General features: G+C 35.4%; 1 protein-coding gene across 16 annotated transcripts in view; it reads left to right on the top strand.

Annotated features, from left to right (window-relative positions):
* BCAS3 (BCAS3 microtubule associated cell migration factor) overlaps window positions 1-18,201 on the top strand; it is a 784,754-nt gene that overhangs the window by 440,105 nt on the left and 326,448 nt on the right. For all 16 annotated transcript variants that reach the window (XM_074262034.1, XM_074262038.1, XM_074262041.1 and 13 more), the window contains 3 exons: window positions 2,461-2,561; window positions 5,495-5,691; window positions 16,359-16,456. In XM_074262034.1, coding sequence (XP_074118135.1) covers window positions 2,461-2,561; window positions 5,495-5,691; window positions 16,359-16,456 — 396 coding nt within the window. The remainder of the gene's footprint in view (window positions 1-2,460; window positions 2,562-5,494; window positions 5,692-16,358; window positions 16,457-18,201) is intronic.

Below are 18,201 nucleotides of genomic sequence, written 5' to 3'. Positions count from 1 at the left end.
CATTGAATTTCTTGATCATTATATAAAATGGTGTGAATTTCAGGTTTTTGCTGAAGTAGGTACATGGGAACTGGCAACATTACCTCCATTCAGTCTTGGCCAAGTCCAGGTTCATTTTTCTTAGCAAATCAAGATAAATATTTTTTTCAGGAGGCCACTAAATCATATACTAATCCCAGTGGACCCACATTTTGGCTTAGAAAACTACAGATCAACATTATCTGTGTTATTTTGTATTTTTATTTGTTTTGTTCAATATTTCTCAATTATATTTTAATATGATTCAGGTGTGTTGTGAAAGGCATGTCTTAATACTTAGTTTGTGGAAATTTTGTGGGACTGGGTTTTGGGTTTTTTCACAATTTTACTGCACTGTAATTCTTCCCACTACAGATGAGTTGAATATTTTACATTTTTGCTTCTGTCCTGTATTCTTTTCTCCACCTTCCCCCTCTCCCTTTTCTTCTGCCAGTACAAACACTGAGTGTTTGTTATGTGACCTGCAGAAAAATATTTGTGCCTGCCACAAGTAGATTCCAACCTGACAGGGAACAGGGCCTCTGCAAGTTGAGTGTACCTGAAGAGCATGGGAAGAAGACAGAATAAAATGAACATATCTACAGAAAGGCAGGAAAGAATTAGTCCCCAAATCCAGTTTTGTACTCCATTTGTTATATCCACATAATGATTGAGGAAGTTGATTTCAGCCTTCTCTACATCTGGCATTGATTTAAAGCCCAGCCTAAATGAGCAGGCCATTGTCACATTAGCTAGACTCTTAGTATTGTTGTCTGCCCTTCATTCTCAAAGAGTTCCATGACATCAGGGAGGGGAGCCATGACATGCAAGTGAATTAGGTTGAAGTGAGGAAGGGAGGGAAGTGCAAGGTCACCTGCCTCACTTTCCCCTCAGGAGCCCTCTGGGTCCAGTGGCCAGAGGGAGATCAAGACAAGATAGATGGTTCTAGATGCAGTGGGAGACCTTGACCTAAATTCTTCAACAGTTTTAGTTTGACTGAGGCTGCACCCATTCAGTGATTAAGGGTGGGTAGCAATTAAGACAAAGAATCTTCTCTTTTACCTAGTGCATACTTTGATTCATTAGTGTCTCTATTGGGCCTATATCCCAAAGAGATTATAAAAGAGGGGAAAGGACTCATTTGTGCAAAAAAGATGGAGGAGTTGGCTATTCTTTTCTGGAAATCTGAAAAATACATCCCTCTCAGGCTTGTATTCTGCTATTTTGCACATAGAGGTTTTATAACTAATCCTTCCTGGAGCTCTTCAGTTGAACAGATATACTAGGGATCTTGAGCAAGGTATTCAAAATTCATATTTGAGACAGTGGCATTGTCTATGATAGATCCCTAAAGATAGTGAAAAGACGTGTGATTTTGGTTTTTTGGTGTGTCTTTGTTTACAACCTTTAGGCTGACTCAATGTATACCCAAAGAAAGTAAGGGAATAGGGGAACAAATTGTGATATAAAAATGTAATGGAATTTCATGGAAGAAGTGACTAACCTGAAGAATTCAAAGAAATATAAGAACAATAAGAACACTTATTTGAACCAAAGTAAAGGAAAAGTGAGCAGAACCAGAAAAATGATATGTATTCAATAGATAATGCAATGGAAATGAAAAGGATATTTAAAGTAAGTCAAACATTAAGTAATTTTAATGATTATTATTGATTTTAGGAAACAAACTGTAGAGAGATAGAAGAAAAACATGCATAAAAATAAGGAAATGTACTTTTACCTTTCTTTCATCATCTTAATTTCATAATGTACTTCTTTGCCTTTTCTACCAAGAGTTGCACCTTTTTGTTAAGAATAATAAAGATGGGGAAAATGCAATTAAGTAAAGCTAACCAGCACTTAAAGCATCATATTTTGTGCAATATTACAGGCTTATAGTGCTCATGATCTGCAAAGAGGAGAAGAATGTATATTCCCTTCTTTTTTCAATGAAACTATATCATATTATATAGTATTTGTTTTTAATTTTATTTTTGGTCTTTCCATTTACTTTCTATGGTGGTCATAGTATACATTATTTTCTTGGTTCTTCTTACTTCAACTTGCATCATATTTAGACATCATATTTGTCTTCTCAGGCTTCCTTGTAAATCCTTTATTTTCATTTTTTTATGAACTAGTAATATTCCATCACATTTACATGTCATAATTTGTTTAGTCATTTCATGATTCATGGGTACTTGTATTTTTTACAAGTAAATGTTTTATGCTAGAGGTAGCATGATAATCTGAATAATAGTGATGACTTTACAAAAATTCTATTAGAGTTTCAAGGATTTTTGTGCCTTGAGAACTTGTTCTTTTATATCCTTTTTCTTGAAGAGCATCATTTTAGTCAGAGCTATGGTAATCCAAACCTAGTTTTCCCCTTTTTGGTCTAATGACTTGTGCTTTTTTTTTTTTTTTTTTTTTTTTACATAGTAGTTCCTCCTGGAAGTCCTGGACCCATTACACGTCATGAATCTTATGACAGTTTAGCCTCAGACCACAGCGGACAAGAGGATGAAGAATGGCTTTCCCAGGTAGGAACCCAGGAGATGAGGTATAAGCTCTGGGGAGTTAATGGAAGGGAAAAAGGAAACCCATTACCCTCTTTGCTTTGTTTACAGGATTCAAGGGATAGCAAGGGCAGGAGCTACCATTAAGTCTATTTAAGATGTTCATATATTAGCAGAATGTGTCTCTCAAATTAAAGATATACCTCACTGTTATTTAGTAGTTTGTATTAGTTTCCTCACAATGGAGCTTAAATATGCATATCTTCTAAACAACCAATATTTATACTCCTTGAGGAGTTTGGATTTCAGATGGGCTTTTAAAAATGCCTTTTCATTAGGGTTAAAGTAAATGAGACAGAATTGACCTTAAAAGAAAAGAGTGAAGCTATTATTCATATCTTTGATATTTATTCTGTTGGACCAAATTTCCTACAGCTTGGGCTGCAAGTGCACCATCCTTTTCTTCAGAAGGCCCAGTCTTGTGCAGCTCCCTTGTCTTCCCCATTTCCAGAGGCCAATGAGCCTGGGCAGTCACAACCCCATCTAACTCCTCTTCCCCTGACAAGTGAAGTTGTCTTCTTCGCTTGATGCTTTGAAGTCAAATGATCTTGGTGGGTTTTCAAATTTTTATTACAAATGTCACTGTTTTGTCTGCCTGGGCTCTGACATTATGGGGCAGTTAGGAAGTGGGCTCAGATTGCCAATCTGGCAGCAGCCCCCTCCTCCCCACTTCCCGCCTGCATCCTCGGTGCTGAGGCACATGGGGAAAGTGAATGACATATCAGGGAGTTTGTCCAGGAGAAGGTGGGAAATTTGGGAATAGGGGAACCATGGAGAGTTGCTTGGGTAATGACATGCCTGTGCCCCAGGAATTACAGGGTGGGACAAAGGGTTTTTCCTCTAGAATATAGCCGTATAGCCATAGTTCTACTTTCACCCATCACCACATTGGGTTAAGGCCACAATGTCTGGGTGGCTTTTAAATTTAAAATGTTGTCCCCACTTACGGAATGCTGTGAAAAAATGCTGCCCTTCACTTCAACTTTTCAATTAGAACAGGGGGTAATGTGTGCTGTCAGTGTGAAGTCTGTACAATATGTTTGTCCTGCACACAACAGGAGAATGAATAGGAACATCTGGCCATTGCCTCTGTGAAATTGCACAGGCATCTGTTTACCTCTTGGCTCTGTGACACTGACGGTTTCCAGCTTCAAATGCACAGAATGCTGTAGCTGTGCCCTAATTTACCTCACTGCCTATAAGCATTTAGAATCTAAATTTCCATAGTCAGTCTGAGTTGCATCTTAAGATCAATAGGTATATGAATATTCCAAGACAGCCTCCTCCCTTTTTCACTTTCAGAAAGCATAATCCTCTAACTACCCTCTTCTTTGCAATTACCTTTTCCCAAGATTTGAATTATCTTACATACAGAAATATAGTAAAAAACAAACAAACAAAAAAAACAAAACTAAAGGCAAAAGCAAGGTGTATCATTTTTTACTATTTTATTAAGTACAGAAAATAAGTCTCATTTGATGTGCTTAGAAGTTTATATAATAATTACAGGACATTAAGATATGTTGCCTCTTCAGCTCTGATCTCTATGTAATTCACTTGGGTTTTAGGCATCCTGTTTGTGAAATCTTGGAATGCCATATATCTGTTTTCTGATTTTGTCTTTTTTTAAAAATGTTTATTTTTTCTTATGTTTTGAAATTTTTTCAAATACCCATGACAATTACAAGTGTTTTGATTTTGTGATGCTGGGGAGGAATTCTATTCTGATTCTCCAATTTCAGTTTCATATTGTATTGTTTGCATGTAAGCTCATTCTATTGATACAGGACAACAACTCATCTGCAATTTAGAGTCTTTGAGATTTGGATGGACCAAGTGGTTAAGTGACCTATCCAAGGTCAAATAGCTAGTATATGACAAAAGCAGGACCAGATGCCAGGGTGGCTCTCTCCACTATGAATTGCTGCCTTTCAACAAATGTTAAGGGTGTATTTTTCTTTTTTCATTTAAAGAATATGATTCATAAAACATTGGTATTTCCTGTCTTTATAGTACAATAACAATAGGCAAAGGTACATGTTATTGAAGAAGTCTCTTTTTTTCTCTCTCTGTCTTAAAAACTTTGGACTATTTTTTAAAAGAATTTTTTTCTTTTTTTCCTTAGCATTATTTTATTTTCCCAATACAAGTAAAGGTAATTTTCAAAATAAATTTTTGTAAGACTTTGTGGTCTAAATTTTTCTCCCTTCCTCCCTTACTGCCTCTCTTCTCAAGACAGCAAGCAATCAGATATAAGGTTAAACATGTGAAATCTAAAAAAAGAAATTGTTCATAACAATTTTTCAGAAATATAGATAAATCTTATTTAAAAAGTAGCTCTTAAAGGTGGGGGAGGTGGGACATGATAGCAGTAGAATAAGCCTAGTAACATTTGATGATGGAAAGATACTGGTTTCAGCTATTAAGAATTATTTCAGACCTTTTCTTTTCCTTGGATAGTTCAAGAACAGCTTCAAGTTTGTCATGAGCTTGGTCCTCAGGGAAGGAATTACTTTTAATCTGTGGATTGATAGGTGTAGGATTCATTGCATGCCCACAAAGTGGTAAGTACCGTATGGAAGGTAGGAAAGACATAGCTCTTAAGGAGAACAAAAGGCAGACTGCAACTCCTCCTTTCTAATATTTTTTGGGGGAGTGGGGTATTATCATTTGCATGTCTATTTATGTGAAAGTCAGAGAAGGGTTGTGGTATGGATGCCTCTTTGAACCATAATCAGAATCATCGTTCAGTAGTGGTTGCCTCTTGCACTCCCATTTGACTAAGATAGATCTCCTGGAGGAAATTGACTTAGAGTAGAGAGTGGGAGGTGGTATGATGAGTGGCAAAGGCATATGCAGGGATATATTTTAATTATCTTAAGCTTGTTCTGTTCCAGGTTGAAATTGTGACTCACACTGGACCCCATAGACGTCTGTGGATGGGTCCCCAGTTCCAATTCAAAACTATTCACCCTTCTGGCCAAACCACAGTTATATCATCAAGTTCCTCTGTGCTGCAGTCTCATGGCCCAAGTGATACTCCCCAGCCCCTTTTGGATTTTGATACTGATGACCTGGATCTCAATAGCCTCAGGTAAGAAGAACATAGGGAGTGGTATAAAGAACCAAGTAAATATTGTGGGCTCAGTTCCTAAATATAATTACATTTTATTTGGAATAGGAATTTAAAACTTTAAAAGTTATTTTGGCTTACCAGAATTTGTGCATCACAGTATGGTTAATGAAAGGAACATTAGATTTGGAGTCAGAAGACTTGGTTCAAATATTAGTTCTTCCACAATGTCCTATATGTTTTGGAATGAGATCATTTGGTTCAGCCCTCTCATTTTATAGAAGAGGAGAACCTGAGAAGGAGAATATCGTTGTCTAAAGTTCCTCACATAATAAGTAATAAGAGTTGGGAACTGGACTGAGGGTCTCTGATTTCACATCTGTTTACCTGTTGTGTCCATAACATGTGAGGTAGCTATAAAGGACTCTACTATAAATATCACCTATTAGTAAATACTGACATATGAAAAGATCAAATCTGTCTTTCTTACAGTCATTCCTGAATAAAGTCAAACTTCTTATTAACCCCAATTTTTTTTCACTAATAATTCTCCTTTTTCCATTAAAACTATTCTTCCAGGGGCAACTAGGTGGCGCAGTAGATAGAGCACCAGCCCTGAATTCAGGAGGACCCAGGTTCAAATCTGGTCTCAGATGCTTAACACTTCCTAGCCGTGTGACCCTGGGCAAGTCACTTAACCCCAGTCTCAGGGGGAAAAAAACAAAACAAACAAACAAAAAAAGCTATTCTTCCTGAGTCATAATCTCCTAATTACTAATTGTCCTTTATCTTCATTCTACTTAACCTGTCTGCAACTTTTGAGATTGTGAGCATCCCTTGTTCTCTCTCCTTTCTGACTTCTTTGACATAACTCTTTTGGCTTTCCTTCTACTTGTCCCACTCTTTCTCAGTCACTTTGGCTTTTTCATAGCCTTCCTACCTCTAGAAATCAAAAATTTGTGAGATACAGCCAAAGCAGTAATTAAGAGAAAATGTCTCTAAATATGTGTAGCATTATAAAAGAGAAGTGGATCAATGAATTGGGCATGCAGTTTTAAAAACTAGAAGATGAATACATTAAAAATCCCCTATTAAATGCTGAAATAGAAATACTGAAAATCAAAGGAGAGTTTAATAAAATTCAAAGTTAAACCACAAAACAGTGAAACTATAAAACTAGGTTCTGGTTTGAAACAATTGGTTAATATGATTTAAAAAAGAAACAAGAAAAACAAATTACCAGTTTTAAAAATGAAAAGGGTAAATGTAGCATATATGACGATAAAATTAAAGGTGTTATTAGGAGCTATTTTGCCCATTTATATGCCAATAAAACTGAAAATCTAAAGGGAACAGATGAATATTTACAAAATTGTACATATCCTATGTATGTTATAAAACATATCTGTCTTATTTTTATCATATAAGCATGTATCTATCATAAGTTAGGTTTTGTAGACAATGTGATAGAAGAGTGGGAAAATCCTAGAAAATTCACTAAAAAAAACTACTTGAAAAAATTAACAAATCCACATTAAAAAATTGCAAAACCCTACAGTAAGAGATAGAGAAATTTCATTTAATTTAACTACAGACACTATAAAATATGTGGGAGTCCATATTCTTTGCTTTGCTTTGCTTTTTTTAGACTAGATAGTGGTATTGCTGAATCAAAGGTTATCACAGTTTCAAAGCCCTTTGGTCATAGTTTCAAATTACTCCAGAATAGTTGAACCAGTTCACAACTCAACCAGCAGCATATTAGTGTCCCATTTTTCCATATCCCCTCCAACATTTGACTTTTCTTTTTCTGTTGTGTTAACCGATTTGATAGATGTGAGTTGATAACTCAGAATTGTTTTAATTTGCATTTCTTTAATCAATAATGATTTAGAGTATTTTTTCATATTATTGTAGATAGTTTTTATTCCTTCTTCTGAAAACTAGCTATTCATGTCTTTTGATCATTTATCAACTGGGGAATGGCTCTTATTTTTATACTTTGGTTCAGTTTTATCATGTCTTCTCTTACTTATTTGCATTTACACAAAAGCCATCTATATTGTCTGGAATGAATGCATTCTATATTTCCACCTGTTACAATTCTTTTCTTCTTTAACTGATTGCCAAAATCCTTGTGTCAAGTTGGACATTAGAATTTTTAAAAAATTGAATTAATCATCTAGTTTCTCTTATTATTCATATCACTAGGTAATTAAAAAAAAAAAGTTATTTTCAAATCCAAAATCTTCCTCCCTTCATTCCTCTCCCATTCTTGAAAAGACAAGAAATATAATACTCATTATACTTATGAAATCTTGCTAAATATTTCTACATTAGCCATGTTTTTTATGAGGTTTGGTGCAGGGCAGAGAGTTGTGGGAATCCCTTTTGGTTGGCACAAGCCCAGCGTGAAAGAATTCACAAACATGAAAAGTTAGACTGGCAAAAAGAAGTTTATTGGCACTGAGAAGTCAGCTTTTGCTAGGAGGCTGACTTCCTCAGTAGCAAGGTCCTGGCAGAGAGATGAAGAGGAGGTGTGCTAATGCTGAGAAGAGAGTGTCTCTTCACAGTGGATAGGTCCTGAAAGGCAGTATGCCAAGGAGAAAGAGGTTCTTTGGCATAGCATGGTCTTGCTTTGGGCCTCTGCAAAGAAATGAGCCCAAGTTGCCCTTTTTTATAAGGAATCTGAAAATGAGATTTCAATTGAGTGAGATTCCTTCATTGCCCCCAGGCCTAGATGAGAGTGGTCTTGAGCCAATTTTCAGCTCAATAGGGGTCCATAGAAATCTAGATCTCAGCTAAATAAGACTACTTAATTAAATTTGAGCTGAGTAAGGAGTGGTCCTGGGCCAATCTTAATAAAACCACTTATCTGCCTCAAGGGTGAGTCCCTGTCAGGAGAGTTTCAGGGCTCACTCCAAAGGTCAAGAAGGACAGTTTCAAGGAGGACAGTTTCAGGGCTCCCTCATCATTTTTAAAAAAAGAAAAAAAAAAAGGAAGAAGAAAAAAATTATGCTTCAGTCTGTACTCTGAACTCTGTTCTTTATTTAGAGGTGGACCACATTTTTCATCTTCAATCCTTTGGAATTGTAGTGGGTCATTGAACTAATCATAGTTACTAAGTCTTTCACAGTTGATTATTTTTATAATATTGTTACTGTGAAAATTGTTCTAATTCTGCTGTTTTCATTTTGCATCAGTAAATACAGTTCTTTCAAGGTTTTTCAGAAAGAATCTTCTTCATTGTTTCTTACAGCATAATAGTATTCCATCATATTCATATACCAGACTGTATGGGACGGGGAAGACCACTACTCAAAATGACTATTCAGAGATCACCCAAAGTAGAAAGCAGAAAGATTGTTTATTGAATTCTCATGAGAATGAGCAGTCCCACCATGAGATAAGGGAAAGGGAAAGCTCGTGGTAGGAGGCCTAAAGAATTAGTAAAGATACACAGCTTTTATAGATTTTGTTACAAGAGATTATATCACAAGTAAGTGAGCATGGGGTTGGGGGGGGGAGCATCTAATTGGTTGTTGCTATCTGGAGAGATTAGAATGGAAGGTTTCTGTTTCCCCGAAATCACCTAATATCTAGGAAACAGAAAATCAGGTCTTCAGGCTTCAGATAATTAAGCAGACAGTGTTTAAACTAATAGTCTAAATATCGATAAATGTCAAATACTGATAAATGTCATCTGCTCAGGTTAAGTAAATATGTCTATAGCTGGCCAAGGCTCAAGTAAATATGGGCCTGCACATATGGTACATATGCAGGTCACAGAGACACAAAAATAATGAAAATAAAATGCAGAAAGAGAATTCACACATTCCTTTAAGTTCTTCACCTTATCTCTCTATTCCGCACAATACCCTGTTCAGTCTTTTCCCACCTGAGGGACATTCCCTCAGTTTCCCATACCTTGCTCCCACAAAAAGAGTTGCTATAAATATTTTTATATTTATTTGTTTTTCTTTTTCTTTGCTCTTTTCCCCAAGTTACTTTTTAAGTTTCCTTGCCTTAGGAACACTGTTGAATAGTGAATAAGCACTGTTGAATAAGTATTGAAGTGTCTGTCTCATATTCTGAGGCTTTCTTATTACCGATCTCTCTTAAACTTTGATTATTGAAATGTTTTTAGATTCTGACAATCATATGCCTCAAAATGCAGGGCTTCTTTATACATTCTCTCTTTCTGAATCTTGGTATAGAATAATGTAAGAGTCTTATCTAATTTAAAATCATTTTAACCAGTGGTTTTTAAATTTAATTCATGTTTAATTGCTGTTGTATTTTCTTATAAGCATATTTTCACTGCAATTCACGATTCTCTATCATCTTTTGGAATCTCTCTTGCTCCCAGTGAATATTTTATGTTTCTGATCATATTTCTCTAAATGTAGATTGTAAGATATTTTTCAAAATATTTTACTTTATAATATCCTTTTTGGATTTCTAATTGCTTGAAGTGATTGTATCCTGTTTTCTGACCTTTTTATATTGGCATGATATCACCTTCCTGTAATATTCTTCTCTAAAATGTAATCTTCTCTGGGAGGAGGTTTCTTGGGGGGCTTCTGGAGGCAGCCTTAGTTTCAGTTCAGTTCAATAATCCCAAATGCAGCCAGAGTTAAAGTCCAGATCCTTTATTGTCTCTTTCTAAGTCTTGTCTCCTTTCCTGCAGCCCGGTTAGCTTTCTTAGAGGCCTTCTTAGTCTTGGTTCCGAGAGCTTTAGCTCCCGCTTGCCTTCTCTGGTTTCTGAATCTCCCCAACTGAATCCTGGTTGAGGCTCCTAGCTTATATATGCTCTCTTAAAGGTATGAATCTTGTAAAACTCTAGTAAGTACTAAGTACATGTACTGAACTAGAGAATTGTTAAATACCATGCTAAATAATCATTGTCTCTATCAATTCCACTGACTTAGCACCTTGTTTCAAGTTCTGGCCCATAACACCTTCCAATTAAATATCATCTGAAATTTATATCTGAATATTGTTTACTCTTTTAAGTCACTGAAATGATACATTAAAGATAAAATATTTTAAAAGAAAAAGCAAAGGAGACACTCCCTATTAAATTTTGTATTTTTTCCTATGGATTTTCTAACCTCCTCATTAATGAGGATTATATAGTCCAAGATATATTGCAATTCATAGATTTTTATTAACTTTTCTCATTTTTTATGAAGTTGGGTACATCTTTAGCTTTTAGGATTTCAGTATTCCTTAATAAATTAATTTGCTATCCCACAGCCTTTTTGACCACTAAAAATGGTCATTCCAATGCTAAATAAAATTCTTAAATGTCCCCTTTTTACACCTATTTCTTTACTAGTGAAAATAATGTGGAAAATTCTCATTTTGATTTGAAATTAAGAAATGGCTTCAGTTAATCTTTTTATATTTCTTATGGCAAATAATCTATTATGTGATGGAAATAAGTTTTTACCTACCACATTGTCATCAGCAATAACATCTCTTTTAGAAAGCAAAGCCAACAGTAAAGTTGATTAGACCTTTTGTTTCTTCTTAAGGAGTGAGCATGTGTCCTATACCATTTCCCTGCCTTAAAAGTAACAACAGGATAGATAGGTGGCACACCTAGGATAGATCAACTTATATCCAATCTTATAGCCAATTGTTGCCTCTGACTTTGTCCCTTGGTCCTCATGAAGCTCTTTGATTTCAGCTTCTCTAATGCATTTTTTTATGTAATCATAGAGTATGGATCTAGGTTATCAATCTGCTCAAGTCACAATTTATGTCCCCCTATACATGTATTACTGTATCACAAATCTCTGTGTCTTATTCTCATTACTTGAATTTAGGCCTTGATGTTTTCCCCTACAACCTCACCCTCAATGGTAGGTAAGTTCCTTGAAATTAGGAACTGTTTTGTTCTTTTTATCTTGTATTTAGTAGGCACTTAGATGTTTATTGAATGAATAAGATCCAGAACCATTAGATCCTCCTTTTGGCTAGCCCAGTTGTTATTGTTCTAGTTATCTGTCCTTTGTTCAAGAAGATCAGGACTTCTGGGAGGTGATGCCATAACATGCAAATGAATTGAATTTAAGTGTGAGAATGCCCTTCAGTCACCAGCCTTACTTTTTCCTCAAGAGCTATATGACTCCTAGTAGCCATATAATAAATGTTTGTTGAATGAAAGAAGATATGTGTGTAAGGCATTCATTATAGAAAGAAGAATATCAACAAAATGCAAAAAAATTTGCCATTTTCATAAAACAGAAGTCTAGATACAGTGGGTAATCATCAGAATGATCTGAGTTCAAGTTTCACTTCTGACATATAAAAGTTGCTTTACAATTACTGATTTACATGAGCAGAGCAAGTTCCCACACAAGAGTTTTCCTATATCAATAATATTGTAGTTCTGAACAAAACAAAAATGCAGTACATAAGGAAATTAGAGATTAAGCTTTTGGACTATAATATAGAGATCAGAATGAAAGGTTCATTTTATTTTTTTAGCCTTAATCTTCTTTTCCATGAATATAATCAATCTACAATGAGTCAAAAGATTATTTAAAAGACTATTTGGATGTTAGTTGTCCTTCCTCTCTGACATAGTGTTTAGTATTTAATATTTAAAAGGATCTAGCCATTTTCTTTCACCCTAATCTTGTTTGACTGTGGTTGTACAGCATTACCTCACCTTTGGAGACTTTGCATTAATTCAGTTCTATTTAAGGCACATTTAAATTCCTGCTGTGTTCAATGCTCTGTATTAGACCCTGGGGACACAAAGACAAAAACAGTCAATAATCCCTGCCCTCTGTGGAGTTTACATTCTACTGGGATTTGCATTTTATAAACCTCAATATGGCATGACCTTTGACTTCCCATTTATTTGAATCACTACCCTTCTTTGCTGTGGATTACGAGCTATAAAGCTATAGAACAGCTATACAGCTGTACAGCTATAGAACCTGTGGTTTTTTCTTCTAACCACCAATTTCAGCCTTCAATGTAAAAATATGTTTCATATAGGTACTCAGTGAATGATCACAATCTGGTATTATAACTGTCAGGATTTATATTGAAATGGGGAAAGACCAGGACACTAATTGAACTGTAATCCACAGTGGATTCAGGATTATTGAAATGACCAAAAGGCAGCTAAGAAATAAATGTATAAATGGTTATACCTGGAAAAGAGAGACAATTCTTGAGCAAATGGGAAACTAACAGTTTCAAGCTAATAGAAGGCTAAATCTGCAGAAACTTAATTTGTTAGTCACGCATAGTTCCTGACATAGTGGTAGTCACATAGTCTATGTAAGTTAAGTCTTTCAACAAACATTGCTTTAAGAGTCTAAAAAACAGGGCAGCTAGGGGGCGCAGTGGTTAGAGCACCAGCCCTGAAGTCAGGAGGACCCGAGTTCAAATCTGACCTCAGACACTTAACACTTCTTAGCTGTGTGACCCTGGGCAAGTCACTTAACCCCAACTGCCTCAAATAAATAAATATATAAATAAATGAATAAGATTCCAAAAACACTAGTTTCTTTACATTATTTCCCTTTAAAATAATATCAAATAGTTCAAGATTGCTTGTAGTGCGTAACAATATTTAAGGCTCTCATGGAACCCCACTATTACTCCTTTGGCTATACTATCCTTCCCTCTTCCATGCTCTCTTCTCTTTTCCATCTATGCAAATCTTACTTGATCTTCAGAATCCAGCTCTAATGCTACATTTTCCATGAATCCTTCCCTCACTCCCCAGATCACTTTAATTTCTCACATCTCTGAATTTCTCTGTTACTAAAGTATTATTAAATAAATAATTTATTGCTTCAAAATGACTGTGGTTTCTGGAAGATTGTTTATGAAGCTCAAGCTCTGGCACTTTCCTAGTAAGCTACAAAGCACAGGCATGATAGCAAGCTCTCTGGCTACTCTTTTTGTATCAGCTTAGTCAATCTTATGCCTAGAAGCAACATAATTAGAAGAGCATAGCAAAGATAGCATAGTAGCAGGAAGAATTAAAGTGAATTACCTGCTAAAACTTTTCCAAACAGATTTAGAAAAAGCACCAAACTGAATCGTGATGAGGAAATCCAAGAAGTCTCAGCTCAAGAAGACAGAGATAGTATCTGTGGACTTCAGGTAGATGTGCTAGTCAGGATCATAGCACACAAAACAGCCTGGTGCATGGAAGGGCTGTACACGAAAGCAAGAAGAGGGCTTATCTTGGCCTTTCCTGGGGGAGAAGTTATAGTAAGAATTGGCTCTGAGATCCCAGGTTAGATGCAGAAACAGATGCCAGCCAGCAGCTTTGTCCCTCACTATCTTGTCTCATGTCACAGACTCAAGGAAGATGAAGAAGAGCCTTGTGATTAGAGAGAGCTATGTAGCTGTGGATTGTATACTGCAAATAGAGCTGCTTCAGAAGCAAGCAGAAATAGCAATTGGTTCAGATATCCAGCTACAGAGCAGACATTTCAGCTCCAATTTTTAGCCTAGTCTGAAGCCAGTAAACAAATAATCTGGGCAAGAATCCCAGAACAGAGGAAAACCTGCATTTCTAGCACTCAGAACCAGTTTTCCAGCTGGCTATTAGAGGCTGAATCTAGGATTCTAGGTCACAAACTTGCAGAGTTTAGATAACAGGGATCAGACTTACCCTGGATCATACAGTACTCCAAGAAAGCTGCAATACAATTGACCCAGACCTACTCCCTAGAAATGCACAAATATCTGGTCCTTACATTAAATCAAAAGTCAGAAAGCAGGTTAGAAGCATGAGCTATCAAAAAAAAAAAAAAAAAAAAAAGAATAACAAGTGATTATAGCAACTAAGACACTTTAGATGCAAATCCGGAAGAAGATGAATTCTAAAGCATCTACAAAGAAAATCTAAAGGAAAAACAAAGCGCTTTGGAAGAAAGAACTGGAAGGGGACTTAACAGCTTAGCACAAGATACAAAAACTTGCCCAAAGAAAAAACTCACTGAAAATTAAAACATACCAAAGAGAAGCCCACAGTTTTGTGAAACAACAAGAAATACTAAAATATTTTAAAAATAGAAATGTATCTCATAACAAAAACAACAACATATCTAGAAAACAGATCAAAGAAAATAAATTTAAGAATCATTGGACTATTTGAAATCCATGATCTAAAAAAGAGCATATACATTATATTTCAAGAAATCTTCAACAAAAACTATAGATATTAGCACCAGAGGATAACGCAAGAATGGAAGGAATCACCTCCTGAAAGAAGCTCTAAAATAAACACTACTAGGAATAGTATAGTCAAAATCAGAAAAATATTGCATGAAACTAGAAAAAAAGAATTCAGTTACTGAAGAGCCACAGTCAGATTCACACATGATTTAACAACCACTACTAGAAAAGAGCAAAGAACTTGAAAGAATGCAAGAAGGAAAATATAGGCTTAGAAACAAGAATAACTTTTCCAGCAGGGGTACTACAAGGGATGAGGGTGTGTGTGTGTGTGTGTGTGTGTGTGTGTGTGTGTGTGTGTGAATTTTAATGCAATAGAGGATTTTTAAACATTCCTGATGAGAAGTCAAGAGGTTGAATAGAAAACCTAAAGTTCAAACACAAAAGTTAAAAGAAACAAAGTAAACAAGAATGGACTAAAGAAAAACTGCTCATATTTAAATATGAGGAAGTAATGCATGTGTTTCTTCTGAACCCTGTCATCATTAGGAGTGATAGAAGGAGTTTATTTAGACAGAAAACAAACAATAATAAAGATATGGGGAGATAATAAGTGTCCCCTCTGAACCCTGTCATCTTTAGGGGTTGTAGACAGAAAGTCTACTTAGAATGCCTGTGAATGCTCATTATATCGTGGTGATTTTTAAAAAGAATAGAGAGGAAAAAGAATACACTAAAATTTTACTTTTCTTTCTTTTTCAATTGTGGAGTGGAGAGGAAAGTCATGTTTTTGCCAATTGAAAAAAAAATAAAATCTGAATTAGTAAAATAGGATTGGCCACTACAGAATGATTTGGAAGGGAAAAGGGAGGCTACCATGATTCTGAAAACTATATAGTAAGAAATAGAGGGTTTATGATTTCTTATCAGTGAAAGGTGTAATAGATCTTTAGCATTATTATGCATGCCACTTATTTTGGCACTTAATCATATTCTCATTTACATTGGTGCTTTCCTGTGCCTATGTCTTGTCATCTTAACTATAAGCTCTTGATAGGCAAAAACAAGCTTTTACTTTTTCCATGCATTGCCCTTACTTAGTGAAGTGAAGACACTTAATAAGTACACATTCAATATTTACTGGATGAGAGAATTAGAATTTTGTATCAGATTTGGCTTCAAGTGGTCTGTTTAGTGATACTTTTTTTGGAAAGGGAATTTTGTCATAAATTTTCTTGTAATATAGTATGAAATTGTATTATTTCATTTTTACTCTACTAAGCCTATAAATAAAAGAAAAATCTATTAACATAGAGGAAGACAAGGAAAAGAGAGATGTATACTGCGCTTCATCCCTGTACAAAAATTAGGAAGAATGCTGCTCTCTTGCTTGGCTGATTTCAGAATAAGTAGTTCTTTAATGGATTGGGCTGCCTCAGCATTCTTGATTTAGGATCTGTTGCAGCAAGCGGCAGTTCTGACACCAGTAACATATGTGAAGTAAATTAAATTAAATTGCCTTGCAGGATCCAGCCAGTCCGCTCTGATCCAGTCAGCATGCCAGGATCGTCTCGTCCTGTCTCTGATCGAAGGGGAGTTTCTACAGTGATCGATGCTGCCTCAGGTAGAAAACCATTCTCTGTGTTTGAGTTGATACCTTATTAGTTCTGTCCAGTTTTAGCTGTTTTCTGACATGGTGTGATAATGTTTTTTCTTCCCTTTTTTATATTTTAAAATACAATACTCCATCTTTTGTGTGTTGCTTAACATTGCCATACATTTAAACATTCTTAAAGTTGATGAGTGCTATGGTGAAGTTGGCACTTGATTAAATGTAATGAACACAATATTGAAGGCTGTAATGTTGATGACTTATTTTGCCTTTGATCACTTGAATGAGGATCAGCAGGCTTGACATATAACATAAATACAATATATGGGTTCAATTTACTCAACCTGTTGAGTATCAAAGTGCCTGATCTATGGAACCAGAGAGAGCCCAAATTCTATAGCTTGAATGCTTTTATTATTGAAAGCATAAAGTTTGGAAATTCATTACCTTAACTATAATTCTCTTTCTCAACTTTATTAACTCCCTACAGTATACATCATTAGTGTCTCAGAGCAAGGATTTAGGCCTTTGTAGGTGACATTAGTTAAGTGGAATTTTTTTAGCATGGCTGCTGGAAGAAAACCATGTATGTTCATTTCAGTAATAGATAGGTTTTTCCTCTCTCCAAATTGAGAGAGGTTTTAACTAAAAATAACAAAAAACAGGAACCTCGATACTTTATATTCTGGTGCAGATGTGTAGCATCTGAAGACTGCCTGCAGCAGGATTTTGTCAAATAAAATCTCTCACAAGTAGAATTATTAAACATAGAGCAGTCCTCAAACAGCTGAGTCAGAGAGGATTTTAATCTGTAGTGATTTTAGAATCCCTAGCAACTACTGATTGGATTAAAACTTAAAATGTAAATGCAAATGATAAGAGAACCAGATTTTTGAAGCTCACTTTTAAGAGAGTGAGGGATAGTGGGCTCCTGTTCCTAATTGTGATTTCTATGCTTAGATTCTGAACTTTGAAGGCTATGCATTTTCCTAGGTTTGTTTATGTTATTTAAGCAGTAAGTCTGGTAATTGCCTTATTTAAGAGCTTTCTCCTCACTTCCTTTATAAATCTTAATTTTAAAGGCTTCAAGCTTGTCTCCTTAGTTGAACTTGGCAACCAGTACTGCCTCCTGGGAACAAGAATACATATACATCTATCTCTGCTTTTCCACTATGGAGTAGGTGTGATATGATTTTTTTTTTTAAGATAATCTCTTAGATCATTTCTTGATGTGAGTATACTAATGACAGACTTCTGCTAGTCTATAAAGTTTTCATTTCCTACTATGCATCTTAGAAATTAGGTACTTTAATCTAAAATATTTTATCCCATGTCCATAAGTTTAATTTGTTGGTATTTCTTACATTTTAAAACAATCAGGTTATTAGTATTTTTTAGAGAAAAGTTGCTACTGTGAGTAAGCAAGAATTTGTCCCTGATATATTTCCACAATGAAAGTAACTACTTCCAGAATTACATTAAGGGTGACATTCTCATTTACCATTGTAGTAGCAACTGTTTTAGCTCCTAATCAATTAATTGCAGATAATGTGCAAAGTTTGTAATGAACCTTTTTTGCTTATCTTTAAAAGAAAGTTTAGTTTTAGATTGACTTTTTCCTGCTTCCTACAGTTATCATGAAGATCAAAGGAGGTATTTGTAAGGGGTTAACACATTCTCTGACACATAGTAGGTGCTTAATAAGCTCATGTTTTCTTCCTTTCTACTGTTCTCCCAAAGTATAGTAACAGGGACAT

The sequence above is a fragment of the Sminthopsis crassicaudata genome, chromosome 4, assembly GCF_048593235.1.
Source record: "Sminthopsis crassicaudata isolate SCR6 chromosome 4, ASM4859323v1, whole genome shotgun sequence".
NCBI classification, from domain to species: Eukaryota; Metazoa; Chordata; class Mammalia; order Dasyuromorphia; family Dasyuridae; genus Sminthopsis; species Sminthopsis crassicaudata.
Note: the sequence above shows the minus strand (reverse complement) of the source record. Positions and strands in the feature narration are given on the sequence as shown.